This window comes from Fusarium sambucinum, chromosome III, assembly GCF_050947815.1.
Source record: "Fusarium sambucinum isolate potato_lamoka chromosome III, whole genome shotgun sequence".
Lineage (NCBI taxonomy): Eukaryota > Fungi > Ascomycota > Sordariomycetes > Hypocreales > Nectriaceae > Fusarium > Fusarium sambucinum.
The window spans coordinates 4,809,384-4,829,806 of NC_139292.1; the positions used below are offsets into that span (position 1 = coordinate 4,809,384).

General features: G+C 47.9%; 8 protein-coding genes across 8 annotated transcripts; 5 read left to right on the forward strand and 3 right to left on the reverse strand.

Annotated features, from left to right (window-relative positions):
* Positions 1 to 608: 608 nt before the first annotated feature.
* FSST1_011793 (major facilitator superfamily domain-containing protein) lies at positions 609 to 2,330 on the reverse strand (the record flags this gene model as incomplete). Its single annotated transcript, XM_083234958.1, has 3 exons — positions 609 to 1,569; positions 1,622 to 1,877; positions 1,928 to 2,330. 3 exons carry the CDS (start codon positions 2,328 to 2,330, stop codon positions 609 to 611), a joined length of 1,620 nt encoding a protein of 539 aa, XP_083081489.1.
* Positions 2,331 to 3,109: 779 nt separating this feature from the next.
* Positions 3,110 to 4,059, forward strand: FSST1_011794 (substrate-binding domain-containing protein; the record flags this gene model as incomplete). The annotated part of the gene is made up of 2 exons (XM_083234959.1): positions 3,110 to 3,371; positions 3,425 to 4,059. 2 exons carry the CDS (start codon positions 3,110 to 3,112, stop codon positions 4,057 to 4,059), a joined length of 897 nt encoding a protein of 298 aa, XP_083081490.1.
* A 102-nt stretch (positions 4,060 to 4,161) lies between these two features.
* FSST1_011795 (uncharacterized protein) lies at positions 4,162 to 5,367 on the reverse strand (the record flags this gene model as incomplete). Its single annotated transcript, XM_083234961.1, has 2 exons — positions 4,162 to 4,577; positions 4,635 to 5,367. 2 exons carry the CDS (start codon positions 5,365 to 5,367, stop codon positions 4,162 to 4,164), a joined length of 1,149 nt encoding a protein of 382 aa, XP_083081491.1.
* A 1,104-nt stretch (positions 5,368 to 6,471) lies between these two features.
* On the forward strand, positions 6,472 to 7,947 carry FSST1_011796 (DMT family transporter; the record flags this gene model as incomplete). Its single annotated transcript, XM_083234962.1, has 4 exons — positions 6,472 to 6,708; positions 6,762 to 7,523; positions 7,571 to 7,612; positions 7,663 to 7,947. 4 exons carry the CDS (start codon positions 6,472 to 6,474, stop codon positions 7,945 to 7,947), a joined length of 1,326 nt encoding a protein of 441 aa, XP_083081492.1.
* A 1,603-nt stretch (positions 7,948 to 9,550) lies between these two features.
* FSST1_011797 (biliverdin-producing heme oxygenase) lies at positions 9,551 to 11,044 on the forward strand (the record flags this gene model as incomplete). Its single annotated transcript, XM_083234963.1, has 1 exon — positions 9,551 to 11,044. The coding sequence occupies one exon, from the start codon at positions 9,551 to 9,553 to the stop codon at positions 11,042 to 11,044; it is 1,494 nt and encodes a 497-aa protein (XP_083081493.1).
* A 511-nt stretch (positions 11,045 to 11,555) lies between these two features.
* FSST1_011798 (WD40-repeat-containing domain protein) lies at positions 11,556 to 13,813 on the reverse strand (the record flags this gene model as incomplete). The annotated part of the gene is made up of 2 exons (XM_083234964.1): positions 11,556 to 13,142; positions 13,196 to 13,813. 2 exons carry the CDS (start codon positions 13,811 to 13,813, stop codon positions 11,556 to 11,558), a joined length of 2,205 nt encoding a protein of 734 aa, XP_083081494.1.
* Positions 13,814 to 15,127: 1,314 nt separating this feature from the next.
* Positions 15,128 to 16,801, forward strand: FSST1_011799 (glutamine amidotransferase subunit DUG3; the record flags this gene model as incomplete). The annotated part of the gene is made up of 4 exons (XM_083234965.1): positions 15,128 to 15,142; positions 15,259 to 15,354; positions 15,426 to 16,170; positions 16,227 to 16,801. The coding sequence occupies 4 exons, from the start codon at positions 15,128 to 15,130 to the stop codon at positions 16,799 to 16,801; spliced, it is 1,431 nt and encodes a 476-aa protein (XP_083081495.1).
* An 836-nt stretch (positions 16,802 to 17,637) lies between these two features.
* Positions 17,638 to 18,626, forward strand: FSST1_011800 (uncharacterized protein; the record flags this gene model as incomplete). Its single annotated transcript, XM_083223745.1, has 2 exons — positions 17,638 to 18,184; positions 18,241 to 18,578. 2 exons carry the CDS (start codon positions 17,638 to 17,640, stop codon positions 18,576 to 18,578), a joined length of 885 nt encoding a protein of 294 aa, XP_083081496.1.
* Between the last annotated feature and the right edge of the window lie 1,797 nt (positions 18,627 to 20,423).

Here is a 20,423-nt window from a genome sequence, read left to right on the forward strand (position 1 = left end):
CTCTAGTCTTGGCCGTCCTGCAGCACCTCAAAGAGGAAATGTTGATGCCGGACTGCGGCGTTGCTTTTCTGTGATCCGACCGTGTGGTACACCCTGCATGTGCATCAATTAACATGCCTTTTAAACATGCAGGTAAACAGTCTTAAACATCGAATATCTTGCCGTATTTTCTCTCTTCCTGGTAAAGAAAGGAGGCGTAAGACTTAAAAGGCCAGGCTATGTCGTTCTCTGAGGAAGCCGTCAGCATTCAATCAATTCGGACGAATAAAGTCCGAAAAGAAGGATCAGATCCATAAGGAGAACTGTCTGCGATTTCGGCTTTAATTTGTGATTTGTAGAAGGAATTGCGACGCCTTGCAAAAGTACCCTCTTGACATGTCCCTATTCGGAAGGTGAACAAGGTTGAATGATAAGCTTAGCGTCTAGCTCTAGAGAGTCCAGACTATCTGGGGGAGTATTAGCCAATATCAGATCCTTACAATCGTGAGATTGCGCTTAGATAAAGACTAATAACGACAGTTGTAAATTGACAATGTATAAGTTATTTATTTGGGTATTTTAAAATGCAAATGGCAAAGACATATTTTCAAGACCCAACACCAAGTCAATCATCGAAGTCTCAGGGGATCATCAGGCATATAATCATCCGTCTCGTATCCCTCATTATCGACCACTTCTTCTTCCCTTGGACGCTTCTTGGGCGGTTCAACAAAGTAAAGACCCACCAATGCGATAAAGCACAGGAATGATATGTAAAACCATGGCAGTCCGATCCATATTCCTTTTCGCTTCAGCCCTTGATCAAAACACCAAGCCAACACTGGTCCGGCGATAAACGAGCCCACTACTTCAATCATGCCTATCAAAGCGTACAATCGAGCCGTGTACTCAGGCTGCACGTAGTGTGTAACTGTTGCGCGGGCAAGCGGACCCGTGGCAGCGCCAAAGGTCTCGATAAAGAGACCAAAGAAGAACATGACTACGCTGTGGCTCAATCCTTGCCAGAATGCTCCGAGGACAAGCATCACAGTTGAGATGCGCGTTAAGAACAAGTCTTTGCCGAATGCTGTCATGCGAAATCGAGGCGACATGAGCCTATCTCCAACTTTTGGCAGACCAGCTAGAATGACCAGATCGAGGATACCCAAAGGAGAGAGGATCAGGCTTACATCGGCCATTTTCCATTCAAAGTGTTTGCTGATGTACTGACTCATGGTCGTCGTGTAAGCCGCGTAGCGCGCATTTTGTATAAAGAATGTGATAAGAATCATAGCGACGCTCACGTTCTTAAGCATGTTGAGCGAGTGCTTGAGATCTTTGGCGCCATCTGATAAATGCTCCTTCAGAGTATTCGGTGTCCTTTTGCCATTCTGGGCTTGCTGTTTCTTGACATTAACAGTCAAGGTTTCGGGAAGGAGAATAAGGATGCCCATGATAATGGGAACTGTGAACAAGACGAGATATATGGGAAGCCAAGGGCCGTACTTGTTCATCAGAATACCAGCAATGGCAGGACCACTGATACCTCCCGCCGTGGCACCAAAAGCAGACCACAAAAAGTGCTTCGCCCTGTATGTTGTGTCAGTGAAAGATTACTCGGAAAGCTTTGGCATTTACCTACTTGTTTTCTTCGGTGCTGACATCAGCGGCAATCGAGTAGAGTGTAGACATCAACACTGGGACACCACCGCCAAAGACTTGAAAAAAGCCTCCCAGTACTAAAATGTAGGGCCTGTCCCGGAGAGAGCCCTGGAAGGCCTTGATGCTGAAAGGAGCAAAGAGGAAGCAAACAGCGATACCGACCCAAGCAAACATGATTGTTGGTTTGCGACCAATTTTATCAGACATGGTTCCATAAGGAAAAGCTACAATAAGACCTGAATGGATTGTTAGTGAAATAAGACGAATTAGTTCAGGTAATACTCACCAATGAGCGAAGTAACGAGTCCGTTCCAGCCATACAAATACCCCAATTGAGACTGCACCTCATCAACCTTGCATTTCATCTCATCGATGATATCCGCCGATGTATCATTGTAATGTATATGGCAAAACATGTCTTCAATCAGACGTGCAGTGGGCAACATTAGCAGCATGCCGCTCAAAACGACCGCAAACTTGATAAAGGAAACCAGAATAACAATCTGCTTGGGCGATCGAACAACCCATCGCGAGGACTGATAACTGGGAACTGGCTCAGAGCGAGGGTGAAAGGTATTATTGCGGTTGTCTGCGTCATCTTCAAGGGGATCCAGATCGAGCAAGGGTGCATCCAAATGCGACTCTAACTCGACATCCTCATTGGAGACGGGCTGATACTTGGATGGCATCTTGACGGCACAAGAAGTAAAGAAGGACTCAAACGGGGGGCATTGTGGTTAAATATTAATAAATGGTACAAGAGATGACAAAAAGACGACCAAGTGTAAGATGAACAGGTCGAGATAATCAAGGGAGGGAAAGAGACTACTAGACTAGTCTAGTAGCTGAGGCGCGAAAATGCTCAACAAAGTGACTAAGCTACTTGGACAAACGCCAAAAATAAAAGGCGCTATCCTGGTCGATCCAGGGGTTAAAAGACCCCTGTAACTTGATTGAGCCTCTCTGTAGGGCTGTGCAAGTACAGAAACACTTGCGTGGCCTGCGACCGTGCAATGGCTATACGCGTATTAATATCAGGTTCACTGTATTGTACTCGGTTTGATATTGTGTTCGCTCGCATTCATCAAAAGTTCTTTGTTATAACTTTAGCCAAGCATTAAATTAGCAAACACTGCTAAGTAAATTCGACATGAGACTCGTATGCACTCAAGTTTACAAGTTTACGTTGAAAAACCAAAGAACTCAAGTGTAACTTTATTAGACACTCAGTCGCTCCAGCGTCGAACAGTATCAATACTTCCAAATCGGTGTATGAACATTGAGGTCATCATGAAAGTCAAAGTCAAAAACCTCCGTCACAAGCGTCCGGTGGGGCCGTAAACCCCGCAGCCGGTCCACCCCCGCTCCGGTAGTTGACCTTGGCTATCAAGTCTTGACCTTTATAAACAACCAATACATCTTGGCCCATTCTACCAGACATCCATTGATCAGTTAGTATATCGTCAATATGTCCTCCTCTCCTCTCCGCATAGGCTTCGTGCCAGAGCATTTCTCAACTCCCCTCTACTTCGCCCAGAAGCACTTTGGCCTCGAGGCAACTCTCATTCCCTTTCCTTCCGGCACAGGCCACATGGTCACCGCCATTCGATCTGGAGAGATTGATGTAGCTGTTGGACTGACTGAAGGTTGGATTGCGGGTCTGGGAAAGGAGGGCGTGGAAGGAGATGGTGGATATCGTCTTGTGGGAACTTATGTCGAGACTCCCCTATGTAAGCTTTCGCCATCCTATAACAGTAACCTCACTACTGACTGAGAACCTCAGGCTGGGCTATCTCTACAGGCGCAAAGCGTCCTGAAATCACATCTGTCGACTCTCTCAAGGGCGGCAAGATTGGCGTTTCACGAATTGGCTCAGGAAGCTACGTGATGGGCTTCGTCCTGGCCGACCAGCAAGGCTGGCTGACCCCTGGTGCCGCAGCAAAGCCCTTTAGCGATACTGCAGTCCTCAACACCTTTGAGAACCTGCGCAACGCCGTCAACAGCGGTGAGGCCGACTTTTTCATGTGGGAGCATTTCACGTCCAAGAAGTTCTACGACTCTGGTGAGATCCGTCGTGTCGGTGAGATCTACACGCCCTGGAGCAGCTGGAAGATTGTTGCTTCGACAAAGTTGACACAGAATGGCTTGGATGCTCGCGTGAGGGATCTGTTTAGCAAGTTGGACCAGGGCATAGAATACTTTAACGAGAACCAGGAAGAGTCTGTGGCATACATCTCGAGCAACCTTGGCTACACGGAGCCTGATGCGCGGGAGTGGCTCAAGACGGTCAGGTTCCCAACAAAGACGGAGGGAGTCCGCTCTGAGGTGGTGCAGAATACAGTCAATATCTTACGAAAGGCGGGAGTTCTGGCCGAGGGCAAAGGAATGGAGCCTCAAGCCATGGTCTTTTCTTCCTAAGCTAATCTCAATCGATGATCTTGACTTGAATACAAGTTAGCGACTAGCAAATCAACCGCTACCCAATAACGTTTTCCCTTGTTCATCTCCACTCAAACGCAACTAGGGGAGGAGGTCTTTTCTAAGGTTTCTAAGGTGATCGTAAAGATGTGTGAGCTGATTGCAATCCCTTCTAAGTTCGCCCGGCGACATATCAGGTTTTGCCTGATATTTCTCGACCAAATGCTCTTCTATACTTCGAATCTTACGAATCAGATCGATGACTGAGCCCTGATATGTGGTATACGAGCTGGCAAACAGAGGCCAAAGGTTTGCCTTTGAGAATTTTCTGTGAAAGTCCTCTGAGGAGACTGAGTAACACTCTGGGCATGCCGCCACCCTGTACTCTTGGTAAATATTAAGCTCTTCTCGGGTAGGTAATATGCCGTTGTCCATGTAGTCGACTTGATGTGAGAGAAGGCGTAATGCGTGGAAGATCCTTTCGACGCACACCAGTCGCTGGTCAAGCATTTCGTCGTCTACCGAGATATGTGTCAGTTTCAAGTCCAAATTTCTCCCGCCTTTTATTGTCTTACTGATCAGTCGCAGTTCTTGTATCAACGCCCATTCGTAGTCCTTGATGGAGCCATGCCTCAGCTCACTAGGCATATCTTTCTGACCCGCTTCCAAGAATAGGACCAGATTTTTACGGATGGGACCTAGGACCGGCTCGAGGTTGAGTTTGTGAGCAACTACAGCCAGCAATAGCCAGTCTCGTACTCGATACAAGTACTTGGCCTGTTCTGTCAGGTCGGTAACGGTCCATTTAATTCTATTAGCCGAAAAGAACGGGATGTATCGGGAGAAGATCAGGTCACGCTCCCCATCCTCTGGATAGTGGATATATTGGGGTGCTCCAAGGGATTCGTGGATGAGTATCGAGTAGAACAGGAGGCGTGGACCAGCGTCTGTATAGTGACGGCCGTCGTTCTTTCTATGAATGATGTCGATGACGGCTCTAAGGGCGTCCTTAGCCTTTTCCTCTCCAAAGTCAATACCTTCGACTTGGAATCTCTTGTGCCCAATTCCTAATTCCGTTAGGTCTGTCCATTTTGAACATGTTGATCGCATGCGTGTCTCGTCGACCGCGAGGCTAATCAAAACACTGCCGTCGTCGTGCAAAACGGAGAGCGTGTTCTCTCGCCGATTTCCTGTGGATCTGTTCGCCTGGTTTGCAGGGAACCCCTTAGAACCCTTAGACTTCTTGATTCGTTCTATGATCTGCTGCCTAGGGGATACTGGACGTTTGTTCTTAGATTTCCGTGCCATTTTGCTGATGATAGTTGGGATGTGAGTGTGTGGAGGAGAGCGATAGAACTGTTTGAAGCGAACAATCGAAAATTCCCTTTGAAATGGTATCTATCCTAAAAGCCTAAGGAAGGTGAAGTTTGGGTATTTCCATATGAACAGGTTTAGGTTCGACCTTATTCCACTTACTTCTTCGCCTTCCATGAAAGTTATTCTTTCTTCAACACTCCCTTGTCAAACTTCTGCCAGGTGCTCTCCTTCTTACCTGTATAGGCACTTAGTTTATCGGAAAGGCACTTGGTTCTATCGGCCTCCGCTCTTGACTTGTCTTGTATGCGATAAGTTGCATCAAGTTTGACAATCACGGGTTCTTGCCTTGTTTGCCAGGACAGAATTTATTCAATTGTTTATCTACCTATTCAATTAGGGTTCTGTGTAACAGAATACTTTGCCCTTGATAAGTTGGACTCCGGAATATCTAGACAACCGTTATAAGACTCCTGATACATGACTATTTACAGCACGCGATGTTGTTTTCAGGCTGCGTTACCCAAACAACAAAACCTTGATAACCATTACTAACAAAGCGGTCAGCAGGAGCATTCAAGATTGTTATACAAGAACAATCATGGGAATAATTCGCTGTCAATGTGATATTTATATGGTTACACGCTGCATTGCACGACTTACACGACCTGACCATATCACGAGGTGATGTCATGTCACTGGGGTCGGGAATAAATCACATTTTACCCCGATACCGGCTTAAAAAAAAATGAACCCTTATCTTTAGGTACCTTAATTAATTGCAAAAGATTACCCAAAAAGAGTCACTTAAATATCCCCGCTTCAATTAATTGCGTGCTCAACACCAAGAGCCGTGATAGTCGATATCCGTCCGACATCCGCCACTACATAAACAATATTGTTCCCCTTTGTCTATCCTGCATTTTTATGTCAATACCCGACTTTTTATCTTGCTCGCCAAGATCTTGTGGCGTCGATATTACATACAACGCTTATCACGACTCGACTCGGTCCGAAACGCGCAAGGTCAAGTTGCGTTGCGCGCATCCTTATCTGGGGTAACTCTATTGAGGCGCCGGTCGCATTCAAACTCTGTACATGGCAGCAGCCATGTCGGCCCTTTCAGATGAAGCATCGCATACACACGAACGTCAACATGGACATGACACCGACGATGTGGCTGTGCCCTCGAGTCCGCTCTTGGAGTCAAGATCAAGATCGCCAGTTGGATTGAGGGCCAAGTTGGGCTTGAGTGGCGTCGCTCGGAGGACTGTGGGCTTCGCGCTGCTTCTGTTAACGGTTTTCCTATGGACAATGTACAATTTCATTGCCAGTGTGAGAGTCCCAACACACTTGACTTTGATGCCGGCGCTGATGTGTGTCTTTAGTACATATTCTCCGACGAGACGTATAACAAACCCTTCTTCGTTGTCTACCTCAACACCTCGATATTCGCAATCTCCTTGATACCAAAGTTCTTCAACTACCTACGAAAGCACGGATTCCGTGGGCTGCGACACGACGCGAACCAAGTCTGGATAGACTACAAACATGGCACAAACTATACAAAATCCCTGCATCGAAGCGAAGACGAGCAGGCCACCGATCGCTTGATAGCGCAAGGCTATGGAAGCACCGAGACCACCCCGTCTGACGAGAGGCTGAGCTTCAAGGATACTGCTGTATTGAGCTTCGAGTTTTGCATGCTTTGGTTCCTGGCCAACTACTTCTCATCCGCCTGTCTCGAGCATACCAGCGTTGCGAGTGTAACAATCCTGACATCGACGAGTAGCGTTTGGACGCTAATTTTTTGCTCCCTATTTGGCATTGAGCGCTTCTCTACAGCCAAAATCATGGGTGTGGCAGCTTCGCTCGCGGGTGTCATTCTCATCTCGACGGTGGACTTGGCTGGGAAGGCTGATGAAAACAGGGGATCATTTCCACACAAGTCGTCTACGCAGATTGCCATGGGAGATGCAATGGCGCTTCTGAGTGCTGTCATCTATGGTCTCTATGTGACAGTGATGAAGCGCAAGGTTCCCAATGAGGATAAAGTCGATATGCAGATGTTCTTTGGGCTCGTCGGCGTTTTCAACGTCGTTCTTCTTTGGCCGCTTTTCTTCATCTTGCATTGGACAGGCATCGAGCCAGTAAGTTGGCATGTGCCTCTCAACGTTATTCAGACTAACCGTATCAGTTTGAACTTCCACCGAACAGTACAATCTGGGGTATCATTATTGTAAGTCATTTGACCAGCCGAAAGCGAGACAGGTGCTGACAAAAAACTAGTTCAACGCGATATCATCCTTCATCAGCGATATCTCGTGGGCTCTCGCCCTGCTCATGACAACGCCTTTGGTGGTGACAGTTGGCCTTTCTCTCACTATCCCACTGTCTTTGATTGGCGAGATTCTACAATACCAACAATATTCAAGCTTCACCTACTGGGTCGGTGCTGCAGTGGTTTTTGTTTCATTCATTGTGGTTAGTAGAGAAAGCCATGATGAAGAGGATTTGAGAAAGGACAATGATCTTGAGAGATCAGTTGGGGTTGAACAAGTATATGAATCATGATAGTAACGACATGTGCGTGATTTTTACGGGCATTGGGGGCGTTTTGATTGCTTTCAACAGCAAGTTGGTACATGCACATGAGATGGGATCAGCTGGCGTTTCAACCGCACAAGATTTATTGATTAGTCGAGCATTTACAAAGACAAACACAAACACAAGCATCCATTTAAATGGATACAACGACTCAAAGGCTTAAATCGTCTCGATTTCCCGATTCAGATATGTTTTAAACAAATCATGATCGGGATAAGGTCCTGACTCCGGACCCGGGGTTTCTAGACCCTGAAGTCCGCCATATTTTACATCTCGATCTTGGATCATAGTCGACGATCTGCCAAGATCGAACGTACAGCCAGCACAGACTGTCTGCTTATGCAGCAGGGTTGACGTTCTCGCGGGGCCAGGGTAGCGTCGGGGAAGAGCAAGAAGAGCAGGGGTCAGTTGAAACTTGGAACCACAGACAATAGTTGGTTTCCGATGCACGTTTTTCGAAGCTGTTGAGAGACGGGTGAGGCTTGTGAAAGTGAGTATCGTATCATGTCTCTGTATGTTTCTTTTCTTGTTTTGTCTTGTTTGGATAGAGGCCCAATTATGATACGATTTGCATTGACGTGAATTATATTGCTTTTTTGACAGCTGAAAGACCCTTGAAAACCATCAAGATATCGCACTGCTCTTTTGCATTTGAGGACTTGAATCCATGCAGTATATCTTGTCCCCTTATCCCTCGTCTTGGGTCCGGAGCTGCTCCGTGTCATCTGTTTTGCTTTGTTTGACCCAGTGCTCTGGGGCCTCTCGGCGCTAAACAGGGCCTACATCTCTCTGCAGATGCCGCCACAGTTCGATTTCACGCCAAAAGCTCGATCATGACGTCTTTTTTAGTTGGTGGGGGAGCTTCTTTTTTCAGCAAAACGCTCCGGGTCATGGGTCCCTTTTGGCTGTTTATCATGAGGGGGATCTGCGCTGCCCTTGTACCTCGATGTAGCGTATGACGGGAATTTGATATGATTTCATATTTTCTCGTTGTAATTAGTATTCATCTGTGGCTTGATAAGCAGATAATTAATTATACGAATGGATAGCTGCTAGAGACAGACAAGATTGGGAAGAACGACTTGACTCAGGATCAAAAGCCTCTTGATCAATTTCTTGTCATAGATAAAAACAAGAAAGAAAGTGCATTGCATGGACCATTCTCTTCTTTCCTCATATGGAGCTCCGCATTCAAACTTGACGTTGCCATTTTGCCTTTTGAATCTCATCTCATCTCATCTCATCTACAGGGTCCCTTTGGCCTAGTCTAGACCTCAACCGACATCGACCTTACCTCGATTTCTTTCTTCCTACACCACAACCCTACAATACATTCACTTGACCTAATTTGACCTGCCCATTTCGACTCGGCTCAACCCTAATTCTTGTTGCCTTGAACTGGCTCTTATTCCTTTCCTGAACTACTCTCTCGTCTATAGCTTATTATCCCATTATAACTCTCGAATTCAAGCACCATCATTCGAACTTTGAACCTATCATCTCCAACCAACTCCAGTCCTAGCTCTGATCTTGGGGCGGCCCAACTACCAGGGCCAACAGAACAGGGGAAATGGCAGCGCTTCAACCTGATGTCCCACAACATCCTCAGCCTCCATCTCAACCTCAACTTCACCAACACGACCGTCCGTTGGCCGAGTCTATTGCCATTGCTACAAGGTCGGTGCACGCCAAGCTTAACAAGCTCATTATCGCCCGTCTGCCGCTTGCGTTACCTCCTGTTGCCGTCGATTCGTCTTCATACATCACTGGACTATTGCATATTACGCCTATCTACATCACCTTCGAGACACTATGGCGAGATATAATCGAGTCGGGATCTCCTTTAATATGCGGAAATAACGTCGACGCATTCTTTCCAGAGAATACGCCGACTGGATCTCCCTACACTTCCTCCCAAATCGATGCTCACGAATTCACGAGTCGGAGCAGAATGCTAGCGTTACTTCAGCAACTTTATCTTCCAGGATTAATGCGATCTGATCGTCTCAAAGCGGATATTGCAAATTTGTCAGGGTGGTCAAATAGCACCGTTGAGGAGCAGCTACGCCTGGTTGAACAGAATGGTCGACTGGGAGATTTTCTTCAGCACATAAAGAGAACGGTCCAAAATCGACCTCACGTACTATTGTCTTATTCCTATATCTTGTTCATGGCTCTTTTTGCCGGCGGCCGTTTTATCAGAGCTACCCTAGAATCCGCCGGGGACGAGTTCTGGGACCGATTACCTTCGCCAGTGTTGCCATCTCTTGTACCTTGCGAGGAGAACACACGGCGAACTAAGCGAGCCAGTGGTTTGTCCGACGACCAGATTCCACGGGTTGACTTTCATCACCATGCGACTCACACGATGCCTCTACGATTTTTCCACTTCCAGACTCCTGAAGACGGAGAAGATTTAAAACGCGAATTTAAGCGACGACTCGCTAGCATGGAGGGGGAATTATCACCACGCGAGAAGCAAGATATTGTCCAAGAATCAATCTGTATCTTCGACAACATGACGCTTTTGGTTCAACAGCTCGACAGGCTTTGTGATGACCCATCACGGGAGGGAAGCGACAGTCCCACATCCTCTCTGCTTGACTTGGTCGACCAGTTTCATCCTTTCCGCTCCCGTCTCAGAGACAGCGTATCTATCGCCAAAGATAGAATTCAAAGATCTCCAAAACTATCACCGAACCGCACTAAATTAGCTTGGTCGATCTGGAAATACTACGGTGCGGCTTCATCTCCTGTGGAGCCAGAGAGTGGAATCAAGGTGCCGATCGGTCACCCTGGTCTGTCCAACGACGCGTCAATTGAACTTTGTCCAGCCTTTTCGAAGTCTATGAGGTTCGATAAGACCTTGCCACGACCAACGCGCTGCCCTGCCAAGTCCATAAGGGAAGAACATGGTTTGAATGAGTGTCTTCAGGTTGCTTCCAAGAAGCTCAACAGTATTGGCTTCATCAACTGGTTGATAATATTGACTGTCGGGGTTATTATCCTTGGAGCCTTATGTTCTGTACGTCACGGCCGTGACATAACAATGGTGGAAGCATGAGACATCATAATTGAAATGACCTGTCATGCATAGCGATTGCATTTTGTTTGGCGTTTTTACGGAGTTGAAGCATGAGGATACCCTTTGTTGGGAGAAACACGTCTATATCTGGAGTTGGTTGGTTGCATTTTTATTACACGATCGAGCACATACATATACGATTGTACTCAATTCCCCTGCACTCATGCATATATACATTCTACAGAGGGAAACGATTACGACTTTAGATCACGAGATAGTACCCTATGTCATAAAAAACCATGCGTTATTTATAACTTTGCAGAGAAAGATGCCTTTGTTCCCATTTCTTACTACCTGAATGTCACTATTTGTGAAGGCCGATCTAAATACCATCTGGCGAACCCACCCATGTCGTTGAGGGGCTTCTCCAATAGCTCTGCTATAATTAACATATGTGCTTGAAACACCCATATCTGTATTGGGGGGTATCGTATAATATCATGAAGAAAAACGCCATTCGCTATTGCAAGATGCTGTCGTCTTGTCTCATTTACTCATCGTCGTCAATGTCCCAGTCGTCTCCCACGTCTGCCCAACCTGCAAAGTATCGCTCTCCACCAAAGTCGCCAACCTGTCTGAAATACCGCGCCCGACCTTCGTCTTCTTGCCACTGGCGTACAACGGAATCATCTGACGCGCTAACCAGCTTGCCGTCGTGACTCCAGCTGACATTTGAAACTTCGCGGGTGTGGCCATGGACAAGGGGTGTGCCGTTGCGGAAGATCGGGATAGTAGACGAGTTGGGTTCAGCGCCGGCGGCGGATGAGAAAGACCGCGAGGGCGTAGGGGCGGAGCCGGGAGGATCGAGGAGGTGAGCACGATGGTCGCAGGCTGAACGAAGATAACGCTCATCTGTAGGGAAGAGCACGACTGAAGACTCGGAGCTACCAACGGCGAGGAGGTCAGATGAGTGGGAGAGGCCCTTGTGCCGCATGCTGCTCTTGACAAAGAATGTTCTCGCGGCGAAAGAATCGTGCTTGAAACCATACAGGGGACCTAGACCATGGGAAGCAATGGGCCTTCTCTTGGTAGCGAGGTCTTTGAGTTCAGGAGCGTGGCCGAGCATGAGATGGGCCATGGAGTAGGCGTAAATGGTGTTATCTTTGCATACAGCGTACATACGAGCGGCGTCACTACTGAGGGCCAGGGAGGTGATGCCGTATGAGCGCCAGGCGTGATTGGACGGCACGGCTGTGGAGGACAGAGGAATACTCTTTTCCTGGTGCCGGCGGTTGATATATCGAAGATCCCAGAGCTTAACAACAGCCTCTGCTTCGGAGGCGGATAGTAGCAGATGTTCACGACCGGCGGGAAGCCATTGGATAGCGGTGACGGAGGCAACATAAATCTTTCCATGGGCATTACGCTCATGGGTGTTGTCAAGAGTGTTCACGGCAGATGCTTGTAATGGCCTGAGAGTCTCATCTCTCATGGTGACAGTTCGACGACCTGTCTCACTACAACTAACCGCCGAAAAGTTTCTGACATGCGAAGGTGGACATCGCAAATCCCACAAACGGATACGGCCAGCCTTGTCTGAGGTGGTTAACACATTGCCGACGGATTGGCCCTTCTGCCAAGCAACTTGTCGAGTTGAGCTGTAGTGGCCTTCAGAGAGTCTGGCTGCCACGGTCTTGGTCGTCACATCCATTACCAAAGCTGCATCACCAGCCGTGGTTGCAAGACGCATGTCGTCACTGGAAAAGTCCATATCCCAGATGGCATTGTCGTGGACTGCATGGACGCCCAGATCTTTCTCCTCGTTTAGATCATCGTTTGCAGAAGTGTCGAAGAACCTAACGCAACCTTCTTCATCACCGACGGCCGTCACAGGGAAGTTGTGAGTGCTTGCGAGACAGAAGGGAATGGTGCGACTGCCGCTAGGAGCGAGACACTCGTACGAATCGATGCAACGGCTGTGAAACCGTGCTGTTTCGGCTCGGGGGTCGGATGCAGGCGTGTGAAGAAGGGATTGACCGTTTGAATATCCGAGTCCATGTTCACGATTTAGCAATTGAGAGTCGAAGCCTCGATTGGCGAATTTTCTGATGGGCCTGGGTGTGTAGTTGACTAGCTCCTAAAGTCATGATGTCAGTGATGCCAGCAGGATATGAGGGCACATCGACATACATCATCAGGCTGAGGTTCTTCAAGAACAATGTTAGTAGTTTTGGCCATATTCCCCTTCTTGGGGGTTTTAGCAACTCCACGACTGGTCTTGAAGAAGCTGCTCTGTTGGGCTGTGAGTAGAGGTTCGGCAACAGTCGGACTGCTATTGGGGCTTACCAGAGTAGCTCTTCTACAGCTATCAAGGCTCTCCAGACTAGCTTGACTGCTGAAACTATCGGATGCCTTCAAAACATTATTAACACTCAAGTTCGAAGAGCTTGAGCGAGTGAATCGAAGTGGTGGCATATCGTCTAGGTTCAAAGTTGGCCTCTTGAGATCACCTTCCGTCTCCGAAGCGTCAGGCTGAAGCTTCCTCTTCCGCGAGTCATCTTGAAACCTTTCAGTAGGAGACGATGGCAGAATATTGTCACTAAAAAGAGATTGAGGCGAGATGGGTTGCTGATTGATGTCGGCCTCAACCAAGCTACCAAGAGCAGTCCTAAACTTTGGCAACGGCTGAGTCTGGACCTGCCTGGGCTGCCAGAACCGATTAAATCTTCTAGGGGTAATCGAAGGCGTTCCTTTGGGTCGTGACGATGATGAAGGCGTAGGAAGAGTATCGGGGTCCAGAGGGGACATGGTAGGCAAAGGAGCCTTGAGAAAGCCCGCAGCGAGTGGCTGGTAATGGATATATGAGCGTTACAAACGTTAACAACAGTATATATGCACGACGACGGGCTATGATTAGATGTTTTTCAGATGCACCAAGTTTTAGAACATGCCGTCGGCATTGAACATGATGAATGAAAGAAGAAAAAAAGTACAATACGGAGTAAGACCAGGTAGATGGCCCCAATTGCAGCTTCGGGTCGGTTGCCAGAGCAAAAGGCTGGGGTTGAGACTGGAAGCGAGCACTAAGTGGATATTGACGCGAGGGTCGCGACGTAGAACGCCCATTTACACGCCTGGGCTGCATGGCCGCGGTGGTTTCGCGTAGATTGGTAGGTTCTCTTGTGGAATAGATAACAGCCACAATCGCCGCCACCGCATAAGACATGGGAGCCCGTTGACATCACCTTTGGCTGTGGCGGACTGTTGCAATGCAAGGGCCAAGCCAGTGCTGTAATTGTGGCAGATTGTTCCTGAAATCATGATTTTACTCAAGACATTCATGTATGATAAATTCTCAGGGGCAATTGACGTGATGAAACAAGTTGAGTCATTAAAAAGGGAAAAGAAAAGTGATTCACTTTAATTCCGGTACTTGTTGTTGGGCTTGGTTGCGATTGTGAAAACGAAAGCCGCAAATTACTCCACTAACAGCGGGACATTCCCCGGAATACAGACCTACAGGCTGCAAGGATACAGTGGTGGATTCTGAAGGATAGGCGGGCATAGACTTGGGTGAGCATTTCATTCCATACCTGGGAGGTAGGTAGGTTAGTAGGTATCTACTACTACCTATGCTCAGTGGCACTACAGGACTTCTTCACAAGGAATCCAATAGAATCAATAAAATAAAACAACTCACGATACCAATCATAGCACTGCATCAACCAAGCAAGATCTCAAATATAAAAGCCCCTATTTTTATCTCCCCTTCATTGGCTCTTCAAGCCCTGTCTCAGAATTCCAAAGCCGATGGCCCGTTCATCCTCACCGATAGCCACCAAAAAAAGACCCAGAAAAAGCAACCCTGAAAGTCTAGGCCAATGGTGTCATCCCTCACCACAATCACTCACAATTAACCTACAGTAGCAGTAGCCCAGGTGTCTCTGTCTTGTCTGCCCTGTCCTCCTGTATTCGTAACACGCAATCAATCCCTTTACTCTTCATCTTTCCTTCTCCAAACAATCTTCTTCATTTACCCTTTATTTCTGTTATTCTCTTCTATAGGTACTTACACTTGTCATCCGCAATAGTAACTGTTTCGCGCGCGCACAAGACGCAACCATGTGCCGTTTTCTGGTGAGTCCCCTATAACAAAGGTCCCTTTTCCTTATCTGTGCCTCCGAAGCCGGATCCTCAGTCGCATCCTCAGTCGCAGAACCTCAACGCTGACTTCGCAACCCTTCTTTTTCTAGGTCTACAAAGGAAGCGATGACATTCTCTTATCGAAGCTGATTCTCGATCCCACTCACTCAATTCTCAAGCAATCTTTTGATTCCAGACTGCGTCTCGTGAGTCACCCCCACATCCTGACCGATACTTAAAAGCAACGTCATATCTGACCTGTTGCGACGCTCTGTAGGATACGAGACGAGGACAGAACAACGCAGATGGGTTCGGCATCGGCTTCTACACCGACCCCAAGCTTGGCTCAGCGCCTTGCCTTTTCACATCGACTATTCCCGCCTGGAACTGCACCAACTTGCAACGCATCGCCTCCAAGACCGCATCCCGCCTTATATTTGGCCATGTCCGTGCCACGACCGAGGGTTCCCTGAGCGAAGACAACTGTCACCCCTTTACACATGGCAGTTTGATGTGGATGCATAACGGAGGTCTCGGTGGATGGAAATACATCAAGCGACGTCTCGGTGAGCGTCTGGCCGACAAGTGGTACCTGGGCGTCAAGGGCGGCACCGACAGCGAATGGGCTTTTGCTCTCTTCCTCGATACCCTTGAGCGACTTGGCCACGACCCAAGCACTTGCCCCGAAACCGGCTTCGGTCCAACAATTCTTCGAGAGGCCATGAAGCGTACCATCGCCCAGATCAATGAGATGACCGATGCGATCCCCGAGAGTATCCTGCAGAGCGAGGACGTCGACACTCGAAGTTTGCTCAACTTTGCCGTTACCGATGGCCACAGCGTAATCTGCACACGATACATTAGCAGTTCAAAGGATGAGGCGGCCAGCTTGTATTATTCCTCCGGAACGCAATGGACGACACGCACCCAGTCTGTGAATGATAAGCAATATCAGATGGAGCGCAAAGATCGAGGTGCCGACATTGTTCTTGTCGCAAGCGAACCTTTGACATTTGAGAGAGGTATGCAAAATGCTCTGATGTGAATTCTCAGGCGGGTTCATACTGACTAGAAATAGAAAACTGGGTCAACGTACCAACAAACTCCATCTTGACAATTCATAGACAGACCGTCATGGTCCATCCCATCATTGACAAGTACTACGAGCGGGATCCTCATCATGTCCGCTCCAGTGCCTTTGTCCAGGCGAAGGGTCTGACATCGAACGAGAAGAACCGAAGCGATGCCGCAAGCCCTGCAGGACAGGATCGTCAACAACAAGAGCTCGATGGCTACCGCAAGATGATGACTGGTACCCTCGGCTTTGGTCAATCGAGAAGTCTCAGCCCCGATGTCTGCCGCCAAACAAGAAAGCCAGCACCAGTGGCAGCGCCAATTCCTGTGCCTGAGTCGATTCCTGTCCCGCAACCAGCGCATGTGACCCCACCAGCTGAACAAAGCAACAAACCGGCCCCATCACAAGGAAACATCAAGGTTAAAAGACGATCTGTTCAGCTGTTGGATACCAGCCAAGGATCGAACGACCTCGATCAGATCTCAGATACAGACGAGCCGGCACGGGCAGATGTGCGGAACCCGAAGAAACTTTCGCAGTATTTTCCCGAGCTCACTCTCGCCTCTCATGCGGGGTGAGGTGAACAAGACCAAGGCATAAAGGGTCATGTATGAATGAGAACAAGGGGAATAGGATAGAAAGCGGAGATCAGACAAAAGAAGCGCTTTGGGGCTTTATTGTATGCATGATTGGCCATTACACCGTCATTTTATGGATCAAGGCAAGGTGTTGAGGTGTGAAATTACTTGTATTCTAGATTGTCTATTATTTGGAGAGATGACTGGTTCTTTTATTATCACGGATACCCACGCATCACACCTACTCAACCAATATTATCGTATCACGGGAACGAAAATGGGAATTCAAAGTTTATCTTATGACCTCAGTCTTGTCCCCTTGACTCAAATCAGAATTGACATGGCACCAGAAGTGCAGCGTCATGGCATCTTCCGACTCTCCATGGCCATGTCCCCTCGTCAACGTAAGGCTCTCATTCGTCCTCGCTCCTTTTTACGGCCAAATGCGCCACTAGAGTTCAACTGCCATAGAGGAGGACCGTGGAGGCTTGATAGCAGGTAAATAACAGGCAGCAAGCGATAGGCAGTGGAGGCATCACAGGTAGACAATAGTGCCAATGGCTTCAACGAGCAACGACGCGCCTAAGAGTCTTGCAGTGAGAATTGTGTATGTGGTGGCTACTTCCTAACGACAATACGATACTCGATGTAACTGATCACGGCCCGGAAAGGACGTTGGGTGAGTTGCATCTGCAGCGTCGTAAAACTTTACTGCATATCTTAACTTTGACTTTGTTATCTTGAGGCTCTCCCCTCTTCTGCACCATAAAATATTCTACTTCTTTTTATCAACATCTCTATGAACGACTCGATAGAGTCAACCACACTCCACCAATATGCCTTGTTGTATCGGCATCATTCAGTTCCAGCGATGTCGGCACAGCCTGCTCCTAAAGCTCGGCTGTACCAATCACTGCGAAGAGCTCTGCCCTCCTGAAATGCAGGTTGGGCTCGTCTCCACCAACTACCTGTGGCTATGCGAAGACTGTCACGAAAGGAAGACCAACATCGATCTCGACGACCGATGTAACAAGTGGGCGGATCTAATGATGGACATTCCCGAGTGTGATGCTCAACTTCGCATGCACATAGAGGACGCGGTCCGCGCCCGCGAAGAGTACGAGGAAGTAGCGTGCGAAAAGTCACGAGTCGGTTGCATAGAAGAGATCCAGTGGGTGGTCGAATGGACGTACGAGTATGGTATTATGCTCTACGATGTTTTGTTCAAGAAGATGTGTGAGCCACGAAAGGCTGCCGCTAGAATAGACGATTTGAGGGAAATGAAAATGCACGAGTGGGATCTCCTCGTCGTCAAAGATGCTTTGCGGAGTCCCAAAGTGCTTTTCGAGGAGCAGTCGAACGAGACATACTGGTTCATCAACGGTGAGTATAGCATTCGAAGTTACCAGGGTGATGTGACTGACCGACTTTACTACCAGATCAATTCAATGAGCAGTACTTGCTACGAAAGCAACTACAACAGCCCCCTGTTTGCAACAGGCCACCGGTTCCTTTGTTTCCCTGGAAGGACAAAGAAGACGAGAGGCGTTCAAGCGAGAGCACTAATACCCTGATCAGTGAAGATTTGGACGCTGATGGGGATGAGATGATCACAGACAGCCAAGGCGAGCAGGCACATACAGAACATCATTCTGCAACATCATCATCTCCCACAGAAAGAGACAGCCATTCCACCACAGACGTCACAGCAGTAAGGGGTTCAAGCAGGTCAGACCAGCCAGGGGACATGACTCTCGACGAACGGTCTATAGAATAAAGCTCTCGTGAACCAGATTGGCCGAGTTACACAACGCCGGCACTATGAGAGAGCAAGCTCAAACATCGTTACGAGTACCGAGTATAGGAATCGAAACCATGTCTAGACTTTACGTTACACATGTGATTGCGGGCGCAATTATTCAATACCATGACAAGTTGTAACGTAGTTGTTTGCTTTACACCCCGCCGTGATGTCGATATTGTCTTGATCGACTCGTGAACCAACGGCCCCTGTGACAATCCTCACCCATCCCCGAGAAACTACGCCTTGACTTGGACCTACCTCGTTGGGGAAAGCATCCCAAGCTCAAACTTGAAAACATCGCCAGCCTCAGGTTCTAGTGCACACCCTCATTGTCGCCCCTATCCCTCATCCCCATATCCACCAGCCTCGGTCCGCTACTTCAATATACAAACACCTCAGCACAACCCATATGATCCTTCCACAATGTTCTTGAAACTAGCATTAGCTAAGATTCATGCCCATGCGTCGTTCTTCTCACCGAAGCCCGGCATTCTGGCATCCTTGCCCTGCAAGGCTTCCAGCAAAATGGTATGTTACATGCCGTGGCGTATGGACCCCCCTTACTAGCTCTAGTATATTGGGTCAGATAGAATAAGTATGGACAGGGGAGGAGATGAAAGGAACGGAGGATTTGTCCTGTGACAACGTCAGAGGAAGGCGTTGTCCAGCTAGTTGGAGTGTTTGTTGTTCATGGCCTTTGTGTCATGGTCAACATAAAACATTTTCTTTTCTTTTTGTAACTTGGTTGCCTCGAAGGGGGAACAAACATGAACCAATCATCAATATCTTATCTGCAGGTGTGATGCAAATACAATAGATCTGTGATGGCCACATAGACTCGATGCATGTCTCATAGTGACAGCTCACAGTGACACAATGCGAGGCGGTATACGAAACTACATGCACCCACCAACTGGGTAACAAAGCAAAACTGATGCCGTCTACATGCCTAATAACTACTACCGTAACTTACATGGATGATGCATCTCAGCTTCGCGCTAAAAAAGAAAAGTATCCTACATGTCGATCATATCCCCACACTCTGGATACCGTCGGTAAGAAAGAATCTGATATACCACTAGAGTGGGCCACACACCTGTTTGACATGCTGTCTCTGTCGTGTGTGTCTCAGAAAACTTCATTCGGCCAATCACTGGATTAACCGCGCTCTATCATTACCGGTAGCAAGTCTTCTCATTCGGCCGGCTCCGCCAGGCACAAGCCTTACTTTTAACCTACCTACACAACGGAGTGCTCCCGAGGTAGCGTCGTTGAGACTGAGATTGAGGGTTGCCAAAGCTGTTTTGACCATGCGGATTTAGGAGTAGAAGCCTGAATGATGCTAACTTGCTAAGGAAGATGACTTTAGGAGGCTGAAAACTAGAACTTCTACCGCAGTCTTAGTCCAGCCCTGTAACGTTTTGCAACAGCCACAATTTGCTCGCCCGTGGCCCTTGCAAGGGTTATACTGCAGCTCATTCTGTAGGAGGAAGGTCATGTTCGCCTATGTATCCTTGTCTTGCCAGAGGCGAGTCTTGTTTTCAACCACCATCCATAGGTAGTTTAGTACTGCACTTGTTCATCAAAGGAATAGTCTTCAGCTCTGAGAGTATTCATTTCGGTTTCCTTGAACCGTCTTTTATTTTGACATGTAATAAACGCCAGTGCCAACCCTAGTATGCTGAGCCCAGACGCCTTGCTCCCTTTCTAACGTAACCGTTCCGTATGCTGTTTGTTGCGTTGCGTTTCGTTACATAATACAATAATGATGCTAGTCTTTCCATCCTAACTTGAACTCCAAACTCAATCCCTAAGTAG